The sequence below is a fragment of the Malaya genurostris genome, chromosome 3 (genome assembly GCF_030247185.1).
Source record: "Malaya genurostris strain Urasoe2022 chromosome 3, Malgen_1.1, whole genome shotgun sequence".
Lineage (NCBI taxonomy): Eukaryota > Metazoa > Arthropoda > Insecta > Diptera > Culicidae > Malaya > Malaya genurostris.
Window position 1 is genome coordinate 219034223 of NC_080572.1, and position 21523 is coordinate 219055745.

At 38.9% G+C, this 21523-nt stretch overlaps 2 protein-coding genes across 2 annotated transcripts; both read right to left on the reverse strand.

Moving 5' to 3' along the window:
- Positions 1-2928: 2928 nt before the first annotated feature.
- LOC131436499 (cuticle protein 19-like) lies at positions 2929-3505 on the reverse strand. The gene is made up of 2 exons (XM_058605230.1): positions 3434-3505; positions 2929-3317 (listed from the first exon to the last, which is right to left on the reverse strand). The coding sequence occupies exons 1-2, from the start codon at positions 3440-3442 to the stop codon at positions 2943-2945; spliced, it is 384 nt and encodes a 127-aa protein (XP_058461213.1). The 5' UTR covers positions 3443-3505; the 3' UTR covers positions 2929-2942.
- A 7304-nt stretch (positions 3506-10809) lies between these two features.
- Positions 10810-21523, reverse strand: LOC131434209 (uncharacterized). Its single transcript, XM_058600863.1, has 5 exons — positions 21474-21523; positions 21065-21396; positions 11964-12246; positions 11240-11296; positions 10810-11158 (listed from the first exon to the last, which is right to left on the reverse strand). The coding sequence occupies exons 1-5, from the start codon at positions 21480-21482 to the stop codon at positions 10853-10855; spliced, it is 987 nt and encodes a 328-aa protein (XP_058456846.1). The 5' UTR covers positions 21483-21523; the 3' UTR covers positions 10810-10852.

Here is a 21523-nt window from a genome sequence, read left to right on the forward strand (position 1 = left end):
CATGGCATGGCAACCAAGAAACCGCCTACCCTCCCACTCCACCTTCCGCTATTTTGCCCTGCTCTTGATGTAAACAAACCATGAAAAACATTTTTTCTACGCGTAGGGGTAAATATGTTGCGTAGAATTGCTACTGCAATTTGGTGACATAATCACTCATCGTATTGATATATGTTTACGATAATCTATCATCTCTGAAGAATGATTTGTGCAAAACTTTTTCGGACCTTCATTAGAAGGTTTCTTCTTAGAATGTTATTATTTTTCACTCACCTCAAGATTTCAACTGTTGTTTATAGCTCTGTGACATAAGTAAGCTTTATGAAACACTTTTGAGTTGTTCTTCACTGGTAAACTTATCATCTGCTCTAAACATTTTATTATAAAACCTTTGAATAACTCACAATTCTGGTTTTGAAAATTTTCCGAAAATCCACGATAAAAAGTTTGCCGGGCTGCTTCAGCATTGGTAATACCACCCTTTTATATCGGCAGTGATGCCATACATAATTAGAGAAAAAAATCTTGCAGTGCACTAAAAATGGCAATATTTTTAATTAGTCGCACATTGATATAGTTAAAATTACGGATCAAAACTACTTTCGTACGTCACCATCTAAAATTTCAATATTTAAAAAAAAACGATAACGTTTGCCTAATTTCCATTTCAAATACTGATTCCCCTCCTAGTTATCCGCAACCCTGTTGTCTTATTTACCGTCGCTATGGAATGCAAAAAATAAACAAACAGTTCAAGTATTGCAATCTTTTCGAAATGCCTCGTCCATATAAGAATAAGAAAGCAGCGCTCATTCGCGAAAATCAATAGAAAAATAGATGGAATACGTTGATAGAGTGTGTTTTGGGTAGCGAGTATGTGCGGGACTCATCAGTTCAAACAGTGCAAGAACTGCCAGAGTGCCGGTTCAAAACAATACCACAGAATTTGGAAACTGTACTTGATCCAATAATTTGGTATCAATAGGTAAAGTTCTAAAATATTTTCGTCAATATAGGAAATTATATCTTGAAATTTGCATGATAAATCTTTTCAGAGCAAATAGCCGATTTATCATCAAGCCCTCTCGTCAAGTGCCACTTGACTGTTCTCTGGGTGAGGTTGCTTCCCTATCCGAAAGCGATGATGTAGTCGACAAAATGGAAAATGTAGAATTTGTTGGTTTGTATTTTTTGGAATATGTGAGCTTCATATTCAAAAATTAAAATTAATACAAAAAGCCATTGCAACAGAGTTTGTTCTGATTTCGTGTGGTGTTACTGTACTTAATCCGTCAATGTAACAGCTTCCTTTTAACTTTGTAATGTAAGAAAAATGCCAAGAACCAAACGAAGGCAAATAGTAAACTATCTTCTTTGGCACAATCATTATATTCTCATGATTGCAATTTGTTAACTCCAGAATGAGCATGAAGATGAGATAAGTCCACTCTATTCTGCTAGGTGTTTTGAATAGTTTCAATGTTCATATTTTGTTCTTGCAACTGTATTCCTTTCAGCACACAAATATTATCATTTCATTCCACTCTACTCACAAATACTATTACTATATGAAAAAGTATTGTTTCACCAATACTTTTACATTTATTTTCCTTGGCTTCTATCCACGGTCACCTTAAAATAAAGGTATTGTCGGAACAGATTGGATATCAGAACCCGATGTTACAGCTCGTTTCGGAGTTCAATATGGTGACTTCCGGTATACCGACATTTCTTCAAAGCCCTCAATAATATTGTAAAGTTTTCGAAGAATATCAATAAACTGGAAGATGACATCTTAGATTTCGGATCGACCTCAAACATTATTTTTCGGTAACTAAACATAACCGTTCCGAAAATATCCAAATTGTAAAGGTTTTCAAAGAACACCAATAAATCGGAAGTCACCATCTCGGATTTCAGAGCCACCTCAAACATCGTTTTCCACCTGTTCCGAAAATACCCAAATTGTAGGGGTCTTCAGAAAATATCAATAAACAGGATGTCGCAATCTTGGACTTAGAAACGACTATTGATATTAGCTCGTTTGATTTTGAGTTTCCACATTCATTACACTAATTTTTTTTACGAAGTAAATTCCTAATAACGTAAACTTTTTTAATGAATCAAATCCTAAATAACGTTAGCGTTTTCGGCGAGCTACCTCGACATACGAACCGTTGAACAGCTTGGGTTGACGTTTCAATAGAACGCTGGTTTTGAAAGCCAACTGCCGTCTTATAGAGCCCCGGCTTGGAAGAATTCTATGAGTCAACGCGATCCTAGCACTAGTTATGCAATGGCTCTGTACGCCAATAATCAGATGAGAGCTTCCACAAAATGATTGCAATCAATACCAACTCTAGAGACTTTTACCAAACTACCGAGCGATCAATTAAGAAATTTTTGGCTAACAACTCGAAGAGAAATGACCAGCATTATCAGATTGCAAATTAATAGCAACATTCCTGCCAACCCAATATAACCCAATTTATGAACTGGCGGGCTTCTGTTACAATAGGCTTCGCAACCGATTCCTAGATTTATATGATTATTGTTTGACTAATGTCTCGATTCTACTGACACTAAGAACTTCCTTCCTGGTCAGGGTTCAATCATACAAGAGCTCGCTTGTGTCTACCAGCACCTTGCTTCCTTCGTTGAGTTAGTAGTAATGCTAACTGCTCTATTATTTTTGTAAGTATAAAAAAAAGCTTTCGAAGTACATTGATAATGATACAACGTTCAACATATGATGCAGCAGTAACAGTTTCCAATCCACTACGATGTTTCAAATGATGAATAAAAGACCCATTCGATTCACATTGATACACGATAATCACTATTCATTTATTCAGTTCTTCCTAAAACAAAAGAAACCGCTCAACGCTTGTTCAAACACGCTCAAACACACGAAATCGCAATTATCACACCATTAACTGCTCCTAATACCGATGTTTCTTGATCTTAATGGGAACCGGTGCCACCGGGATGGGTTCATGGTGAGCAACCGGAGCTGGAGCATGTCCCCCGACTTTCTTCACCTGGATCTGGATTCCACCGTGGGCATCGGTGTGGTACTCGACAATACGGTGGCCACCGTCGGGTTCATCCAAACTGTACGAACCCTTGACGACGTCTCCGTCCCGTTGTTCCCACTGTACCTTGTGGTCACCGGTGTGATCATCCTTAACACCGTACTCGAACTTGTACTGCGCTGGCCCGTCCTTCGGTTCACTGTAATGCTCCGGCTGCTGGGCTACCGGTTTGTATGGCAGGGCGACGGCTACGGCAGCCAAACAGGCAACGACGGCGATAACCTGCGGGTATTAACAACAGTGATGTAATAAAGCAAAGCGAGGGTTTCAATTGCAATGAAAGAAAGAGAAAGAAATGATAAACAAACAAGATCAATTGGTGGCGTCCAGTAATTTACCTTGTACATTTTGGATCGCTGACTTGGTTTTTTTGTTCGACTCGTCGAGAGATGGTTGATCGGATGCTGTGTGCTGACTGACTGATGATAGATAGCCACGGCCAGTGAATATTTATAGCGAGATGAGGTGGGCGATAACCGTGGCAAACATTTGGCTCAATTTGGCAAACCAGCGGCAATTTGTAATCATATGTTCAATTAAATTACTGCACAATGCCATACATAGGTGCAGTCATTGAGATGCGGTTTTTGTTATTTTTACATTCACTATGAGCTCTTGTGAATGCCCAGGAGGGAAAATACGATGTTGGTTAAGGGAAGTAGTTCTCTGGTCATCTCAGGCCATGACTTCCGTTTTATGTTTCATTAGTTGATTTCAGCAGGTGCTTCAGGAAACATGTTAGTAATTGTAATGTATATTCAAGCCAGGGTTTGATTAAACTGAAATTAGCATTTCAAATGTAACCGAATACCGAGTGGTAAAAACTAATTTCAATAGAAATGGCGCTAACACCAGAGATGCTGTTAATGAATCATAAGACGAAAGAAAGAATGTTGTAAAAAGTTTAGCCTACTGTATTCTTAGAAGTAGTTATAGTCATTTATTTCGGAACATCACCCTTGGTCTGAGCTTTTATTACACTTTTAAAAAATAACCACCAAGATCGCCATCATTTTTTTCCTAAACCTTTGTCACCCTTATCAACACTGGTATTTGCCCTCGCTACCATATGACTAATTATTCAATTCGAATCTATTTTGGTAATGTACAGGTTGCGGTGACCAAAAATTTTTCATGCAAATTAATATTAGTTAAGAAATAAGTATTTCGATACGTTATTTTTTACTTTCTGATTTTAACATCAGAGTCGAAAAAAGTCTACTTTAGCCGGAAATATTGTGCTTTCATGTCCCAGTAAGAAATAGAATAAATCGAAAAAATGTATCTAAACTGTTTGAAATATCTTCATTTTTCACTGATCAATTCGGATTAATTAAAAAATTGTCGATAGGTTTGGTTCTGGTACAGACTATTGATTAGGATTCGTTAAATTTTGCATATTGCTATAGGCACAGGTAGTTTCAATTTTCTCGCAATTAATCATTTGCCATCAGACCTACCGACACTCATTATCATTTTTAATTGCTTCTTGTCTTTCAACCTGATGATTTCGGCGATTTCTTTTCTCGGTCATTTTCGGCTTTCCCTAAGATAATTAAGTGTTCAAAAGCTATTATTTCAAGTCACCCTGAGTATAACACATCACTGAATAAGTCGTGTTACTGATAAACAAATGCACTGTCATTGTCATATCATCCATATGACGTTTATCAAGTATCAACTGCCAAAAGACTATGTATAAAAATCTCATGACAAAAAAAGTGACTTTGAGTGTAGCTATCAGTTGCTTCTTGATCAGAAAATTGTACAAGCTTAGTAATAGCATCAAAAGTGTAATCTGAAATCTGTTTGATCGAAAAGAATCGTTTCTGGTTTGCTGAATTTAAACGTGGTCGTACAGACACCGTTAAGGTCTGAGGACAGAGGGTCGCGTGTCGAGTTTTAAATCGACCACGTGGCTCGCTCAATTCCCTTTGCGCATCGTATTTCTCTTGTACTCTCTCACATATGAGCAAACTGTACCTGGTTGCCATAATACATTTTATTATTCAGATGAGAAGTTTTATTACATTAATCTATCGTATGGGTTGGAAATTACATAGATTCCAATGAACAATGAAAAAATATTCAACTTTCACAAAGATTGAATGTCTGTGCGTTTGGCAGCCTTGTCGGGCCAATTTTATTTCTCTCTCCTTTTTCAGAATGCTATCAGGAAACCAAAGCGAAAAAAATAGCGGATGCATTGAAACTGACTTTGTTTCACAGAAAAATACAAGATTTTATTTTTATCGCGATAATATATATCTTTTTATGTACGAATCGCATCTAAACTAAATTATCTAGACTTTGTCACGGTAGATTTATGATACAAGCCTTCAAAGCCGAGATATTCGATGAACAAGTAGAGGTATGCATTTCCGAGCGTTCCAATTTTCAGCAGTTCTTCAGTCAGAAAAAAATACAACACACCGCTAAACTTAATGAATCATTCTGAAAATTTCACAGAATATTCTCAACTAAATTTCGAAGACATTGTCAGGTGGGTTTTTCTATATTCTGCACCGTTTCCAAGAAAATTTAGTTTGAAACGGGAAAATAGCAAAAAAAACTACCACTTTACGGTACTGTCCTCAGCTATTAATGGTAAATGTTCTGGTCGTCAAATTGTGGTAGTAACTCAAAAAAAACATCAAAAATCAATATATCATCGTTATTTGAAATTGACTGAGAGAGCTGAGTCCGTAAAGGTATCAGGAGTCAGTTTGTTTATGATTATTCATGAACATTTGACCATGAGAAAGATTTTTGTTCAAAGTGGGTGCGCGATTACGATTCAGAGCAGTGTTTGGCCATGCTTACAAGTAATAAATTAGACTTTCGCATCGATATTCGACAATGGATGAAGCATGGATCCATCATATCACTCCGGGATCAAAATAATCGTCACCTGAGTAGACTGCAGCCGGTGAACCACTTTTAAAGCATCCAAAGGCATTTTGAGAATGCCGCACATTTATATATGAGAGATATGAGAAAGCCATCATTACACCACTAGGTAGATTAAAACAGGTTTTTTTTCAATAGGCGTCAATAGATATTCGTGGCAAAATATCACTCGATCATCATCAATCGTACAACAACACCTAACGCAATGCGAAGTAATTTCGATATCTTACAATCAGTGTTGGTGATTGCCGAAAATTTGACAGATGCGGCTCGATATTTATCTATACACTGAAGTCTTTTTTTATGCGAATTTACCGCATAAAAAAACCGCATAAAAAAACGCATAGCTCTGAAAATTCGCATAAAAAAACCGCATAACTCTGATACTTCGCATAAAAAAAAACCGCATAACTCTGAAAATTCGCATAAAAAAAGTCGCGTAAAAAACCGCATAAAAAAAGACCGCATAAAAAAGACCTCAGTGTATAACATTTTCAATCCGGTAGAAGATGCTACAAGAACTCGAGTCTCTCAATGCATGAATCGTGAGAGAATTTTTGTACATTTCTTCGCTCCACTTCATACTCTGAGTATTTCACGGCCCTTAAAAAAATTACAGTCTGATAATTATCAATGCTGTGTGGAATTTATCAAGAGAAAATCGCAAGTTGACAATTTTCGCAGAAAATCAAATCGATGATTCAACTTGATGATTCTCATACTAGGTTGCAATATTTCAAAACCCTTGTGTGGAGCATTCACATACATTTTCATAGACACAACTTATGCATAGGTTATATGCACATAGTTAGCGACCGTTTGTTGCTTCAGAGGGAATCGCCACAGCAACGACCTAACCTTTGATTCTCAGACAGGTCATCGAGAGAAATTCGCTCTAGCAATGGTGTATATTCTATGTTAAATGAACCATGCCGGTTTTTTGTTGCTGCGATGATATCCGTCTCTTTTTGATGGCACTGATTGAATCGTGTGAAGAGCTGCTAGAGAGCGTTATTTGATACGATTAAAGCCATCCTTGTCTACAATAACATTGTTAATAAAAAAATTAACGATCTCACCAGTATTCTGTTTCTCTTATTCGCAACAATGTAAACAACGCGAGATGACACACCACTACAGAAAAAAAAATAGACACTCACGGATGGGTTTGCTGCAGACAAATTTTAGATTTTTAGTTTGAATCAAACAATTGACTTGTAAATTTTTTCACATTCCATATACATCTGATAACACCAAAAATTATAAGCAGGTGGCGCTTCGATCAGATGACGTCGTTTAATTTTGGGTGGTAAATTAGCAGTTTCTGTCGCTTGAAAAATTTTTAGTTTCGCGAATCAGCAAATTTCGATCAATAAAAAACTTACTGCTTCGACCAATTATAACATAGGATAGACCAGGGCTAAATCGGACAGTTTTTAGAAATTGAAAAAAATATCCATTACAACTGGGTTTTTACCCAAGTCATCTCTACCACGTCAACTCTAAGCGCGTTTACAAAGTCAGTCCATGAATCGAAATAATTGCAGGTTTAGTTCGTCCGCTTTAACCCCGTGTTCGGTCTAGCTTCTGCCACCCCTAATAATTTTTTACTTTTGTAGGGAAGGGGGGGGGGGCATTGGTTAGAGCAGTGATTCCCAAACTGGTCCCTACTGTTCACCTGTAGGCGCTAGCTTATTTTTAGTGGGCAGTAAACTCTTAGTGATCAACAGGCGGGCAATAAATCTCAACTAATGGGCTTTCCTATTAGAAAAAAATCTATCTGAGAAAGGGTCAAAGCAAATGTATTTAAAACAAGTTTATTCAAAAAACTTTTGCTAAATTCGGTCCAGGTTGTGAAAATGAAGTTAATTGTGTAACATTAAATTCTTGTGAGATTTTTAAGAAACACAATAAAAGTGAGCACCAGAAGAACTGCATCTTGTCAGTTTCCCTTGAACTGCAATTCGCTAGCAATAACTTTTCGCTGCTTCTTCCTGAATCTTGGAAAGTGAGTTGATTTTCTTTGAGCAGGACGTTGTTCGTGAAATAGCATTCCTTAATTAAAGATACTTAAAATTCTTGCCTAAACAGAACGGAGCACTTATACTGCTTGAGAAAAGGAAACAAAATTTTGTCCAGCAGCTTCGGCACATAAATTTTTTGGTTTATTTGATTCCGGTTGTGATGATCAAGTATATTTAAAGTGAATATTCCTGTTCCGAAAGCACTTTAAAATCAAAAAGTGTTGATGTAGGTTTTATCATCATGTACCCTGTAATCGAACTTCATAAGCTGCTTACGCTACCGACTGACTGATTTGTTTATCGCGAGATTTGTCTTGATGTCCTGCTAGTTTTTTTTAATTCGATGCACGGTTGTGGACGACATTCCTAGTTTGCTTGCGGGGTTCCGCTTGAAACAAATATTTTCGACAATTTTGCAACATAAGAGCAAATTCAGCAGCTAGAAGTTCTATATGGAAGATCTATAATAGAACAGAAACTGAAACAAACGTATCCCCAGTAAGCCGTTCTAGTTTTATTTATTCGACCAGTTTTTCTGTCAAATTTAAAACTGGTCTACGATGCCGTTTCATTTGTTGTTTATTTGAAACACGAGTAAAACACTGCTGGGGCTGCCAGTTTTTCTCGTTATAAAATCCATATTTAAATTTTGTAACTGACATGATTTATGCATCTAGAACTGAAACACTACTGAATATTCCCTAAGGCGTTCTATTTCAACCCATTCCGATTCAGTTTTCCTGGCAATCGACAAATAATTTTATCACATTTGTAACAGTTGGTTTTGCTACAATCATCAATTTCGATTGTTTGGGTGCGTGCGAGCAGTTTGGATTTTCGCAATGGCAGAGTAAAATTTTGACTCGTTACTATTCTTGCTTCGATGAGATTTGAACGATCAAGAAGCAAATATCGAAATTAAACAGTAGGCATTATGTTTGATGAGCGTACTCTAAGTACTCTGAGTACTCTAAGTACGTAAGTCAACTTGCAATTGTAGTGCGATCAATTCAATTAATGCAAAATCTTCACAGCTTCACATGCAAACTTTTGAAATTGAAACCTAATATAGAATGCCGGAAGTTTACACAATCTCCGTATCGTATCGTCCAACGACGGGCTTAACATGGAGATCAGCAGGAATTCTACACACATTTAGAATTTTCTCAGAAGGACTTTATCTCGAGATTTGACAGTATATTAAATATAGATATCTCTGTTCGTTAATATACAAGGTGAGATGAAAAAACTGCAACCAACTTCAGACTGCTGTCATTTCTAAACCGCTCGTCCCACAGCTGTCAGATTTATTCTAGTGACAGCTCATTATATTATTTACAAGCGCACAAAAGCATTTTGGTGGGAATTTTTCAGAAAAAAAGTTATTTGTGATGGAATTCAAGTGTGATAGTGTGATTGCTTTGCATTTGGCTGGAAAACCACAAGTGGCTATCGTTAGAGCCCTCCAGCATTTAAAAGTGAATAAATCTTTTGTGTCTCGTACCATCGCTCGTTACGGTGATACTGGTAGCGTAGCCCGACGTCAAGGAAGTGGACGAAAAAAAACAGCAACATCGGCAGAAATGGTTCGAAAAGTGAAGAAGCGAATTGAACGAAATCCGCGTCGCAGTGGCCGAAAAATGGCTCGTGAGCTGAACATATCGCAATATGCCATTCGGCAAATATTGAAAAATGAGCTTGGACTAAAGCCATTGAAGTTCCAAAAAGTGCAAGATCTTACTGATGCGCAAAAAAAAGTTAGACTCGAAAAAGCTAAAGAGTTGCTTCGCTTGGCCGAAAGTGGTGAACTGCCGAATTTGGTTTTCTCCGATGAGAAACCATTCGTTATCCAGCAGTTTGTAAACAAACAAAATGATCGTGTTTACTTGCCAGAGAGGTCAGCTGAAAATTTGCAACTTCGGTTGGCCACCAGAACTCAAAAGCCGGCCATGGTGATGGTGTGGGCCGCCATAACAGCCGATGGTCGCTCGCCGCTCGTATTCATCGACCGTGGGGTCAAAATAAATGCGCAAATCTATCGCGAAAATATTTTGGAGGGAGTTCTGAAGCCCTGGGCACGCAAACATTTCGGCCGCAGACCTTGGACATTCCAACAGGACTCAGCACCATCGCACTCAGCACGCGCCACCCAAGAATGGTTAAGAAATGAGGTTCCTCGCTTCATTTCCACCGCACAATGGCCACCAAAATCTCCGGATGCCAATCCGTTGGACTATTGTGCCTGGGGTATTTTGGAAAGCAAGGTTGGCACTAAAAAATACCAAAGTGTCGATCATCTCAAGCAAGCGCTTCGCCGAGAATGGGACAAAATACCGCAGAGCCACTTTCGGGCAGCGTGTGATGGTTTCATTGGCCGTTTGAAGGCCATAGTTCGTGCCAAAGGTGGCCAATTCGAACAAATCTAAACCGATTCTCAAATTTGATGTTATTTCCGACATTTTTTGCTTTCATTCAATAAAATTTAAAAAAAAATGAAAAAATTATGGCGTTTTACTTTGTTGCAGTTTTTTCATCTCACCTTGTATAGAGATACTTGATAATAAAAATCTTCATTCTATAAACCGTTAAAATTGTTCAATGTTTGAACCAAGGAATATAGTTGTTTTTTCGGATGATGTGGAGTTAGTTGCGAGTTTTTTTTACAAAAAACTATCTCGCACCTAGTTAAAATACTTCCCGATATGGCACCTATTATTACCTAACTCGACACATCCAGAAAATAGTTATCAGAATGTAAAAAATAAAATAAACATAATTGGTTGAGTTTAGAGCATTTATTTCTTTGGCTTGAGATCAACTTGCTTAGTAATGCTGATGAATGTTGGCATAACTTTCTCCGTGTGGATGGTGGGCATGGCCATTACGCTGAACATGCGGCTGGAATCCAGTTTTGTGGTCCGAGGTGTAATCTACGACCCGGTGCGTACCGTCGGCTTCGTCCAGAGTGTACTGACCCTTGACATGGTCCCCGTCGCGATGTTCCCATTGGCTCTTGTGGTCGTGGGTGTGACTATCCTTGACACCATACTCGTACTTGTACTTCGGATGGGTGTGATAATCCTCGTAAGCCGAAACGGCGATAGCAAGGCAGACGACCAGGGCGATAATCTGATAGGAAGAGATAAAAATAAAAAACAAGTTTTATCAGTTACTTCCGTCTATCCGATGCACCGAGGAGATTGCCACTACCTTGAACATCTCGAAGCTGATGCTGGTTTGGAGCTGAAAACTCTTGCAACTGGAAAGCTGGAATGACACTGATGTCTTGTGTTGCATGAAGCAGAATATTTATACCAAAAACAAGTTGTCTTCGCTTCCACGGTTGTTCCAGTGTTGGCCCGCAGCATAAACGATTCAAACGATTTCGCACCTACTCAAGTGCCATACAGTCTAATTGAAAGTCCATTTTTTTTCGCTCGTTCAGTTTTCAATATTAACCTTGTTATAGTCTATGTAAAATAGCCCGAAACTCATGGTTCGCTGACTATCTCGTGCTTGCAGAGCGGGCAAATTCAACTCTCCCCCGATCGAACAATAATCAATCATGTATGGCGGCCGACATATGTGTGTGCAACATGCATTTTTTCCTCTGATTGCTTGACAAATAGTCGAGTGAAATTTGTGTTCACTCGTGTGGCCATACTTGTTACAAGAATGGAAAAACAACCCTACGGTGAGGCTAGGCGCTTCGTATAAATATTCTATCGCAGCACCTGGTTGGTATCAGTCAAGTTCCAACGTTCCACTTTGAACAACAATCGCTCGATTCGCTAGGCTCCAAGATGTTCAAGGTTTGTCGGAATCAACAGTCAAAAGTCGAAGTTTAGTCGGTTTCCGGAATCTAAATTCAAAAACTTTTTACTTTCAGATCATCGCTCTAGTTGCTTGCCTCGCCGTTGTCGTGTCGGCTTACGAGGAAATCTACAGCTACCCAAAGTACAAATACGAATACGGTGTTAAGGATCTGCACACCCACGATCACAAGAGCCAGTGGGAACATCGTGATGGAGATCACGTTAAGGGACAATACACTCTCGATGAAGCCGACGGAACCCACCGCATTGTTGACTACAGCTCGGATCACAAAACCGGATTCCAGCCTCATGTCCAACGTAAAGGACATGCTCACCACCCACACGGAGAAAGCTATGCCAACATCCACCAGCACTACTGAACCTGAACTCGTTACCAAAGAACTAGACCAATTGTTGAAAATATAGAAATTTATTGAAAATCAATTTCTGGGTCCCGATTGAAGCGTAATTGAAAGAAAGAAAAATTTAGTTTGACATTCTGTCCATTTAAAGTTGCATTGACTTTCCATTTTCAGCTTTATTTCATGGTCAATTTCAAAATGGCTATGATATATTATGATTTTGTTATTTCTCTTTTTCGTCTCCAAATTTTGTCTTGCATCATGCTCATCGATGAATGTGGGCGGGTGCATCAGCAGATGAAATGTGCAACGGAGTTTCAATGATGATGATCAGTCAATGATCTCGCAAAGGTGCGTTTGTCACACGCAATAAAACGCAAGCATTGCGGGTAATTATGTAAACGCACATTTCGATAAACTTGTGCAAATTGCTATCGAGACAAATCTGTGCCAGTCCTAATTGCGTGTTTAGACTTTAATTATTATGTTGCTGAGTTGTTTCTTGAGCTGTTAAACCATTTTGGGTATTCAATTTTACTTTTGTTCAGTATTTCCGAGACAGTTTCCGCTGCCCTCAAAAATAACAAAAATAACGTGTTTAATCCACCTTACAGTGAAATGATACCTTTTTTTGAACAATTCGTATATGTTTTTTGCATGAATATTTTTAGGTGTTTAATTCTCATGGCATTATTTTAATGACCGTCGTTTTAAGCGGAAATTTGAGATTCTAATCACTCATTACCCTGTAACGTGGAAACTGCAAATCGGATCGAGTTTGAATCTAAACGTGTGACAATCGATTGAACATTCCATGAGATGTGGAAGTAAGTTGTTATTTATAGTTTTTCGTCATTATTTACGGTACTACCAGAGCCGGTATTCAGGAATCAGCATAACCCAAAACGGTTCATACGACAGTAAATTAATATGACGAACAAATTGCAATAGTGTTGAGTCTAACTTCTATATCGGTTTGAATTTAAAAAACTCATCACCCTGTAATTCCAGAATCGGAAGCCGGAATCGATAAAATTCACCAATTTTGTATGGGACCATAAGTCTTTCAATTTGAATTATTGTTTACGAGATTCGATTTGACCTTTTTTGTGAAAATGATTGAGCTTTGAGAAACAAATCTGCAAACCCGATAAACCTGATTAATTTATGTGAAATGGACATTGTTAAACTAATCAACCGGAAATTGGATCTGACTAGAAAGCATGACTTTTTATTTGAATTTTAGATGGTTCTTAGATTTCATTTGAATCTTTGATCGGTTCAGCCATCTACAAGAAAAATGAGTTACACTATTTTAATTTCGTTTCACATATTCTGTAGTTCCGGAACCAGAAGTCGAATCCAAACATAATTCAGGAACCTTGTTTGGGAGCGTACGACTTTTCATATGAATCTGTGTTTGTAGTAAACGGTTGAGTCATCTTCGAGAAAATTGAGTGAAATTATTTATCACACACTCATTTGCTGATCTCGACGAACTGATTCGAATGGTATATGGGTGTTATGTTCTTCCAGCATGTAAGTAGTTTAAACCAATATAATTATGGTATTGCTTTCAACTTATGTCATATTCGAACGATTATGTTGCCAAAAACGAACCGTGTTAAAAACGGTCCGAAGCAAAATATCACGAAAAGGGATGCTGTACACAGCCTTTTGACACTTAGAAACAATTGTATGTTACAGTATAAAAAATCGTGTTTCACGTTGCTCCCAAGCATTGCTTTTTACATACAGCGCTCAAAACTCCTGCTGCTGGAATAGGGGGAAAAGTCGCTTACACAAAAATGTCGATATCTCCATTAGAAATGGACGGATTTTAACAATCTATGGCTTGTTGGATAGTTATTACCGTGCGCAATCTAAGTCTGCAAACATATTCCGTTTACAAGGCCAAGTGTGACAGATATTGTTAAAAAACTGAAAATTTTGACAAAAAAACTTCGTATAACTCAAAAAGTAAACAACAGATCTCAAAACCATTCAATAGCGTTCTGGGTGACGGGGAGACCTTTCATTAGAGATTAGTTTGATCAAAATCGGTCCAGCCATCTCTGAGATCTCGACCTCTTTGTTGACAACACACATACAGACCCACACGCATACATACACACACACACACATACACACACACACACGCGGACATTTGCTCAGTTCGTCGAGCTGAATCGATTTATATATGACATTCGGCCTCGGAAAATTTTTCTAATATTTGAGTGAATTCTATACCAATTATTTATATATATAAAAAAAGGTAAAATCTCTTCTTAATTCATCTATTAGTGTCAGAATGCTTTTCTCTTGCCATTCAAATAGTTTCATGAAAACGTTTTTTTTATTGAGCTAAAATTTGAATTTTCAAGAAAACTGAGCTGATAGAACAGAATCCTTTTTTATCCACCCAGTGGTGTAATGATGCCGATCTTATATTACTTATACCATCACGAATATTACTATGGGATTCCTAAAAAACAGTTCATTAAATAGAAACACTTGGTGTAAACTAGCAACTCTTTCAAACAGAAAAATCTAGTAGGTCCGGAAACGGTAGTTTGATTCGGATAAAATTCAGTAGCATCCTTTGGGACAATAATCTCTTCCACTTGGGTCTAAGCTTCTAAAAATGGGTTTGGCTTTCTCTGGGAGAATGAAACTAGATCCGCTTCCTAGTTTTTGACCACCGTTTCCGGTACTTCCGGAAGCATGAACTGGAAAACGTAACTTAAGTCGGTTTGTAGTCCGCCATGTAACTTTTTTTTAAAACATGCGATAAAACACAAACGGTTCATCTGATTTAAAAATTTAGTTTTTCATATTAAAGTACAATCCTTCCGGTTAATTGTGGAATATAATTTCATTCAAATGGCTGCCTCGGCTGGCCTTGCAGTACGCCATACGGTCGGTCCAGTTTTTTAGTACATTTTCGATTGTATGCAGCTTTATTTCATCTATGGTTGCACGAATGTTGTCCTTCAAGGCTTAAACTGTCTCTGGCTTGTCCATATAACACTTATCTTTGACAGCCCCCGAATTTCGACTGTGAATTAGATCTTCGAAGACTGTGGGTAGAAGATCGATCGTAGCGTTGGCTGTGTGGCACGGAGCACCGTCTTCTTGGAATCAAATGGTGTCCAAGTCTTCCTCTTCAAGTAACGGAAAGAACATTCATTTTTATGTGGCGGCGGCTCCTGCTCATTAACATACCCGCCGAGATGAAAATGTGCCTCATCCGAGAAGATGATTTTTGGCACACATTCCGCAACATTACCATGATTTTCAAAGTAGAACTGCACTATTTTCTCGCGTTCCTCAAGCGTATACACAACCAGTTTCGTTCAGCGGAAGGATAAAACTAAGTTTCTGTCAAATCAGAAGTGACATTAAGGTTACCAATGTCGAAATAACCGCTAGATAAAAAAAAAATAAATGGCGGACCCTGTATGTTCGACAAATTGGAACAGTTTTTAGCCAAATTTAGAATGATTTTCCCCTTTTTTTGTGTCGTTGCTCTTAACGACGGCTTGAAGTTTCAAACTTCAATTTAAAAAAAAAAATATTGTTTGTTTTTTTGCCGTTTTAAGTCACGATATAAAATTTGTCACACTCCGGAACCAGAAATCGGATTCGAATGAAATTCAGAAAACCTCTTATGGGAGCCTTTAATTTGGAGCCTCTTTGGTTCCGGTTTGTGCTAAAGTGCACATGACTAGTTTAAATCATTTACGTTTCGCATTCAGCTCATCAGTGCATTAGCAGATTATGTCAATTGGTTTCGTTACTTTCGGTCAGAATAGACAAAGCACTTTTAGTGTAAAATAAGTGCGTTGCAAATAGCAATGATTTTAACTAATGAATACCAAAATATTAATATGATATTCGAAATGTATTAGGTTTAAAGTACTATGTATTGTGTATGCCAAGGCGAAGAAAAACTTATGTATATTGCCTATGAAATAAACGTATTTATAGAAAAAAGCAATGATTTTACGTCTGCTTAGCGGATTATGTTGGTCCGCGAGGTGGCATTAGTTGATCAACATAATCTGCTAATACACTGATGAGCTGAATGCGAAACGTAAATGATTCAAAAAAGAGTTGAAAACAATAAAATTGGGGTTATAAGAAATCGTGCAGTTTTCAAGGTAACTGACATTTATAATGTTAGTATTGTCCAACTCTGATTAGCTCAATGATTGATGTTACTTTGTTGTGAAATATCATATAATATATGGTACATACCACGCTTGGTAAACGACTGGACAATGCGCAATTCAGGCCCCAATGTGGTTCTTAGCCTCTTGTCCAGTAACTCCTATTCCTACCTTCCCGCGGTGCCGGCTGGGGTACGAGTAACAAAGGTCTACGATGCGTAAACTTTGCAGCCTCCCGAGGAATGGTAGTTCGAAGCACCTTCTTCCCCCGCAAAGATATCCACAAAGCCACCTGGAGATCACCTGATCAACATACGGAAAACCAAATCGACCACGTTCTCATCGACGGGCGATTCTTCTCCGACGTCATCAATGTCCGCACTTACCGCAGTGCCAACATTGATTCTGACCCCTACATTGTCGGGGTTTGTATGCGTTCAAAACTATCGACGGTGCACAACACTCGTCGCACAGGAACGCCGGGATTCAATCTCGAGCAGCTACGTTGCGTTCGTACTGCAGAGGAATACGCACAACAACTGGAGCTAGTGCTACCAACGGAAGAGCAGCTTGGGGCGGCGACTCTTGAAGACGGCTGGAGGAATGTAAGATCCGCCGTGAGTAGCATTGCTGCAACCGTACTAGGTACGAGGTTATCGAATCGAGGAAATGACTGGTTTGACGGCGAATGTCAGCAGTTGGTCGAAGAGAAGAATGCAGCAAGGGCGAGGATGCTGCAACACCGCACGAGGGCGAACGAGGAACGATACAGACAGGCACGGAACAGACAGAACACGGTTATCCGGAGGAAAAAGCGCCACCAGGAAGACCAAGATCGCGAAGCGATGGAACAGCTGTACCGCGCAAATGACACACGGAAGTTCTATGAAAAGGTGAACCGCTCACGTAAAGGCTACACGCCACAGGCCGAAATGTGCAGAGATACCAGTGGTAACCTTCTCACGAACGAACGTGAGGTGATCGACAGGTGGAAGCAGTACTATGACGAGCATCTGAATGGCGAAGCACAAGATACAGAGAACGGTACAGGAATCATTCTGGGTGCACGCTCAGCCGACGACAGATTCCCAGCCCCTGATCTGTCGGAGATAAGTGAGGAGATCGGCAAGCTGAGGAACAACAAAGCCGCGGGCAATGACCAGTTGCCAGGCGAGCTGCTCAAACATGGAGGAGAAGCACTGGCTAGAGCGCTGCACTGGATGATTACTAGGATTTGGGAGGAGGAGATTCTACCGCAGGAATGGATGGATGGAGTGGTATGTCCCGTCTACAAAAAGGGCGATAAGCTAGACTGTTGCAATTACCGCGCAATCACATTGCTGAACGCCGCCTACAAGGTACTCTTCCAAATCCTTTGCCGTCGTCTATCACCAATAGCTAAGGAATTCGTAGGGCCGTACGAAGCGGGATTTACTGGAGCCCGCGCCACTACGGATCACATATTCGCGATAAGACAAGTACTCCAGAAGTGTCGTGAATACAACGTACCCACGCATTACCTATTCATTGACTTCAAAGCGGTATACGACACAATCGATCGAGAGCAGCTATGGCAGATAATGCACGAATACGGTTTCTCTGATAAACTGACGCGATTGGTCAAAGCAACGATGGATAGAGTGATGTGCTACGTTCGAGTATCTGGGGCGCTCTCGAGTCCCTTCGAATCTCGGAGAGGACTACGTCAAGGTGATGGACTTTCCTGTATCTTGTTCAATATTGCCCTGGAAGGTGTGATTCGAAGAGCGAAGATCGACACGAGTGACACGATCTTCCGAAAGTCCGTACAACTTTTTGGCTTCGCTGACGATATTGATATTGTGACACGTAACCTTGAGAAGATGATGGAAACCTACATCGGACTGAAAACTGAAGCTAGGCGTATCGGACTGGCCATAAATGCGTCGAAAACAAAATACATGAGATGAAGAGGCTCTAGAGAAGAAACACTACGCCTCCTACCACGAATATTGATAGACGGTGACGATATCGAGGTGGTTGACGAGCTCGTGTATTTGGGCTCACTGATGACCGCCGATAATGACATCAGCAGAGAAATTCATAGACATATTTTGGCAGGGAATCGTGCGTACTTTGGACTCAGAAAAACCCTTCGATCGAGAAAAGTACGCAATCGCACGAAATTGACCATCTACAAAACGCTCATTAGACCGGTTGTTCTCTATGGCCACGAGACCTGGACTATGTTGGCAGAGGACCAACGCGCCCTCAGTGTTTTCGAAAGAAAGGTACTGAGGACCACCTATGGCGGAGTGCAGATGGAAGACGGAACGTGGAGACGGCGTATGAATCACGAATTGCAACAGCTGCTAGGAGAACCACCTATCGTACGGACAGCTAAAATCGGACGTCTACGATGGACTGGGCATGTCATAAGGATGTCGGATGACAGCCCAGTGAAAATGGTTCTTGAATCTAATCCGACTGGTACAAGAAGTTGATAAAAAAGCCTTAGAGGTTTAACTCAATTTTGGCAAAGTTTCAGCTTGAAAAGATCAATATTTTAGGAGCAGTGAATTTTTCAATCACGACCCGCACCGGAGGAGTGTACCGCAGTGCAACTCGTTCGAATACGGGCTTAACTTGTCGACACATGTCGCGCCACTGATCGAATTTTAACTTTGACAGTTTATTGTTAGCAACGTTCCAGTTAAGATCGTCGTGTGAAAATGAATTCAAAAATCAAAAACATTCTTTACGTCGAGTTTATTCTTCCCTTCTTCAGAATTTCGATTTTTTTCAAGCAAATGATGTGCAGTCGTATGCACCGTGTGAAATAGGGCAAATTGGTTTTTCTGCAAAATATTGATATTCATGATTTTTAATATAATAACATCAAAAGTTTGATAAAAAAATTACGTTTTTACTTTTTGGCTTAGGCTTCTTTTTTCAACTAGAAAAAGGAAAAACAATAGGCCCAAGTTTGAATTTTTTTATTTGTTTATTGATTTTAACTGTTTTCATTAAATTAAGCTAAAGGTTGTTTTATGGAATCGCTTATTTGAAAGCTAAGGATAAGATGCTTGGACGAATTTTTGTATCTTGATTAGATTTTACAGTATAGGCTGTTGAAGAAAGGATCTTTTTGGTAAACGCGAAACTTCAAAAAATCTTATCTCGAAAAATCAACGTACCATATTGAAGTAAAAAAATACGTGTCGAATATTTTCGAGTTCTTTACCGCAAAAAAATAGTTAGATGGAAAATAAATTGTGGGTGGCTGATTTTACGTGGAATGTCCCATATATTACTTCAGATTGTAACAAAACTAAAATTTAATCTAGACAGGCAACTGAATGAAATGAATATATGTCATGTAATATCGTTCACGTAGAACATTGTAACATATAACATTCATATATCATACATATGTAACAGTTCGAAAAAACCTTGTGATTTTACATTACCGAGAAACATTAGATCACGAAGTACGTCAGTTAATCGACTGAACCCAAGAAGCCCATATCAGGCTGTGAACCACTTTGCAAATGATTTTTTCTTTTGATTGAAATTTAAATTTCGTTATTGTTTTTTTTATCAAGTAGTTTACCTAAAGGGTGTTTTTTTAAGAGGTATTTGATTTCAAAATAACACAAAAAATTTAAGAAAATTTGATGAAATTTTTTTGGGCAGAAAAGTAAATATTCCTTTAGATTTGCTAGCGCTAATTCATGATTAAATTATAGATCAAATTGAACAATTTTGACAATGATACAGTTCACGCTCGATCTGTCAAAAACAGTATTACTTAAAAGACACTAGTGAAAAAATTCAAAAGTTTCACAAATGGAAAGTTATTTGGGTTTGTTTTGCACTGGAAATAATATGATATCAAGTAGTATAACAATTGCAATACAGTGTACGTAAGCAGAACTTCGGGAAAATCTTGTTTAGAGAAAAACTTACTTGACAATGTATTGAAACTTTTTATTGTGGTGTTTTCTTCTACTGAAACTTTCAAATTTTATGTTTTTCTAAAACTTTTTATAATGGTGAAAAGAAATTACACAGAAGTAATTTCTACTAAAGGTCTGAAATTTGTTTTTTTTTGTCTGTGTCGGAACTGTCAAAAATAGCCGTGCTCTCGAGCAAGGTTATTCTCGATAATGACAAAATAACTGTTTGCTTGTCAAACTTTAACTAAAGTTAAAACAATTCTCCAGATAGTTCTTGGTTCATGCCTTCCCGTGTGTCTATGATGACATTTGGTTTCTATTGACCGATGTCAACTGGGTGGTATCATCTCTGCGTTAGTAGCAGAAAGAGTGGATGCGATTTAGTTTGTATGTATTTAGTTTCACTTATTTGAAACCAACAAAATATTAAAAATCATTCGAAAAGATGAAGTATTTCGGCTTAACGTCCTATTTCTGAAGTGTATATGAGCCCCTTAATGTTTTAAATTGGCATTTATTTATCCAGACCAGCAGTCGTTATAAGTCGTAAAAGTTTCTGTAAAAATTATTCCATTCGGAAAAGCGTGTAAAAACAGATTTGGGTGTCTGTACATCATTGAAACAAACGAATTTGTTTGACTAACAAGGAACATTTAATTGTTTTGGCATTCGGAGTTTACATAACTAACAACAACTGACTTGTGAGAAGCATCAAAACGCCACTACAGAGTTCCAGAAATCAGTCTGCTAGTGATGCTGGTCAATGTTGGCGTAACTCTCTCCGTGTGGGTGGTGGGCATGTCCGACTCGTTGCACATGGGCCTGGAATCCGTTGTGGTCATCCGAGTTGTACGAGACAACACGGTGAGTGCCGTCGGCTTCATCCACGGTGTACGATCCCACGACGACATCCCCGTCGCGGTGTTCCCACTGACTCTTGTGGTCTCCGGTGTGAGGATCGTGCACACCGTACTCGAACTTGTACTTCGGGTGCGAGTAATAATCCTTGGCTTCCACGTGTTCTGCCAGGTAGTATTCGGCCGAAACGAAAACGGCTAAACAGGCAACCAAAGCGACAATCTAGACGGGTGAGATACAAACCAAATTAATCAGTCACACTTGCACTTTTAACTAAACTCTCGCACAACGCGGCACACCTTCAACATTTTGGATCTCCTGTGATGGATGCTTCCCAAAGACAAGTGAA

Coding starts and splice junctions, on each gene's coding strand:
- LOC131434209 (XM_058600863.1), bottom strand. Junction 12,247..21,064: donor AACATTGACCAGCATCACTA/GCAGACTGATTT, acceptor CAATTGGTCTAG/TTCTTTGGTAACGAGTTCAG. Junction 11,297..11,963: donor GGGTAGCTGTAGATTTCCTC/GTAAGCCGACAC, acceptor GTGTCATTCCAG/CTTTCCAGTTGCAAGAGTTT.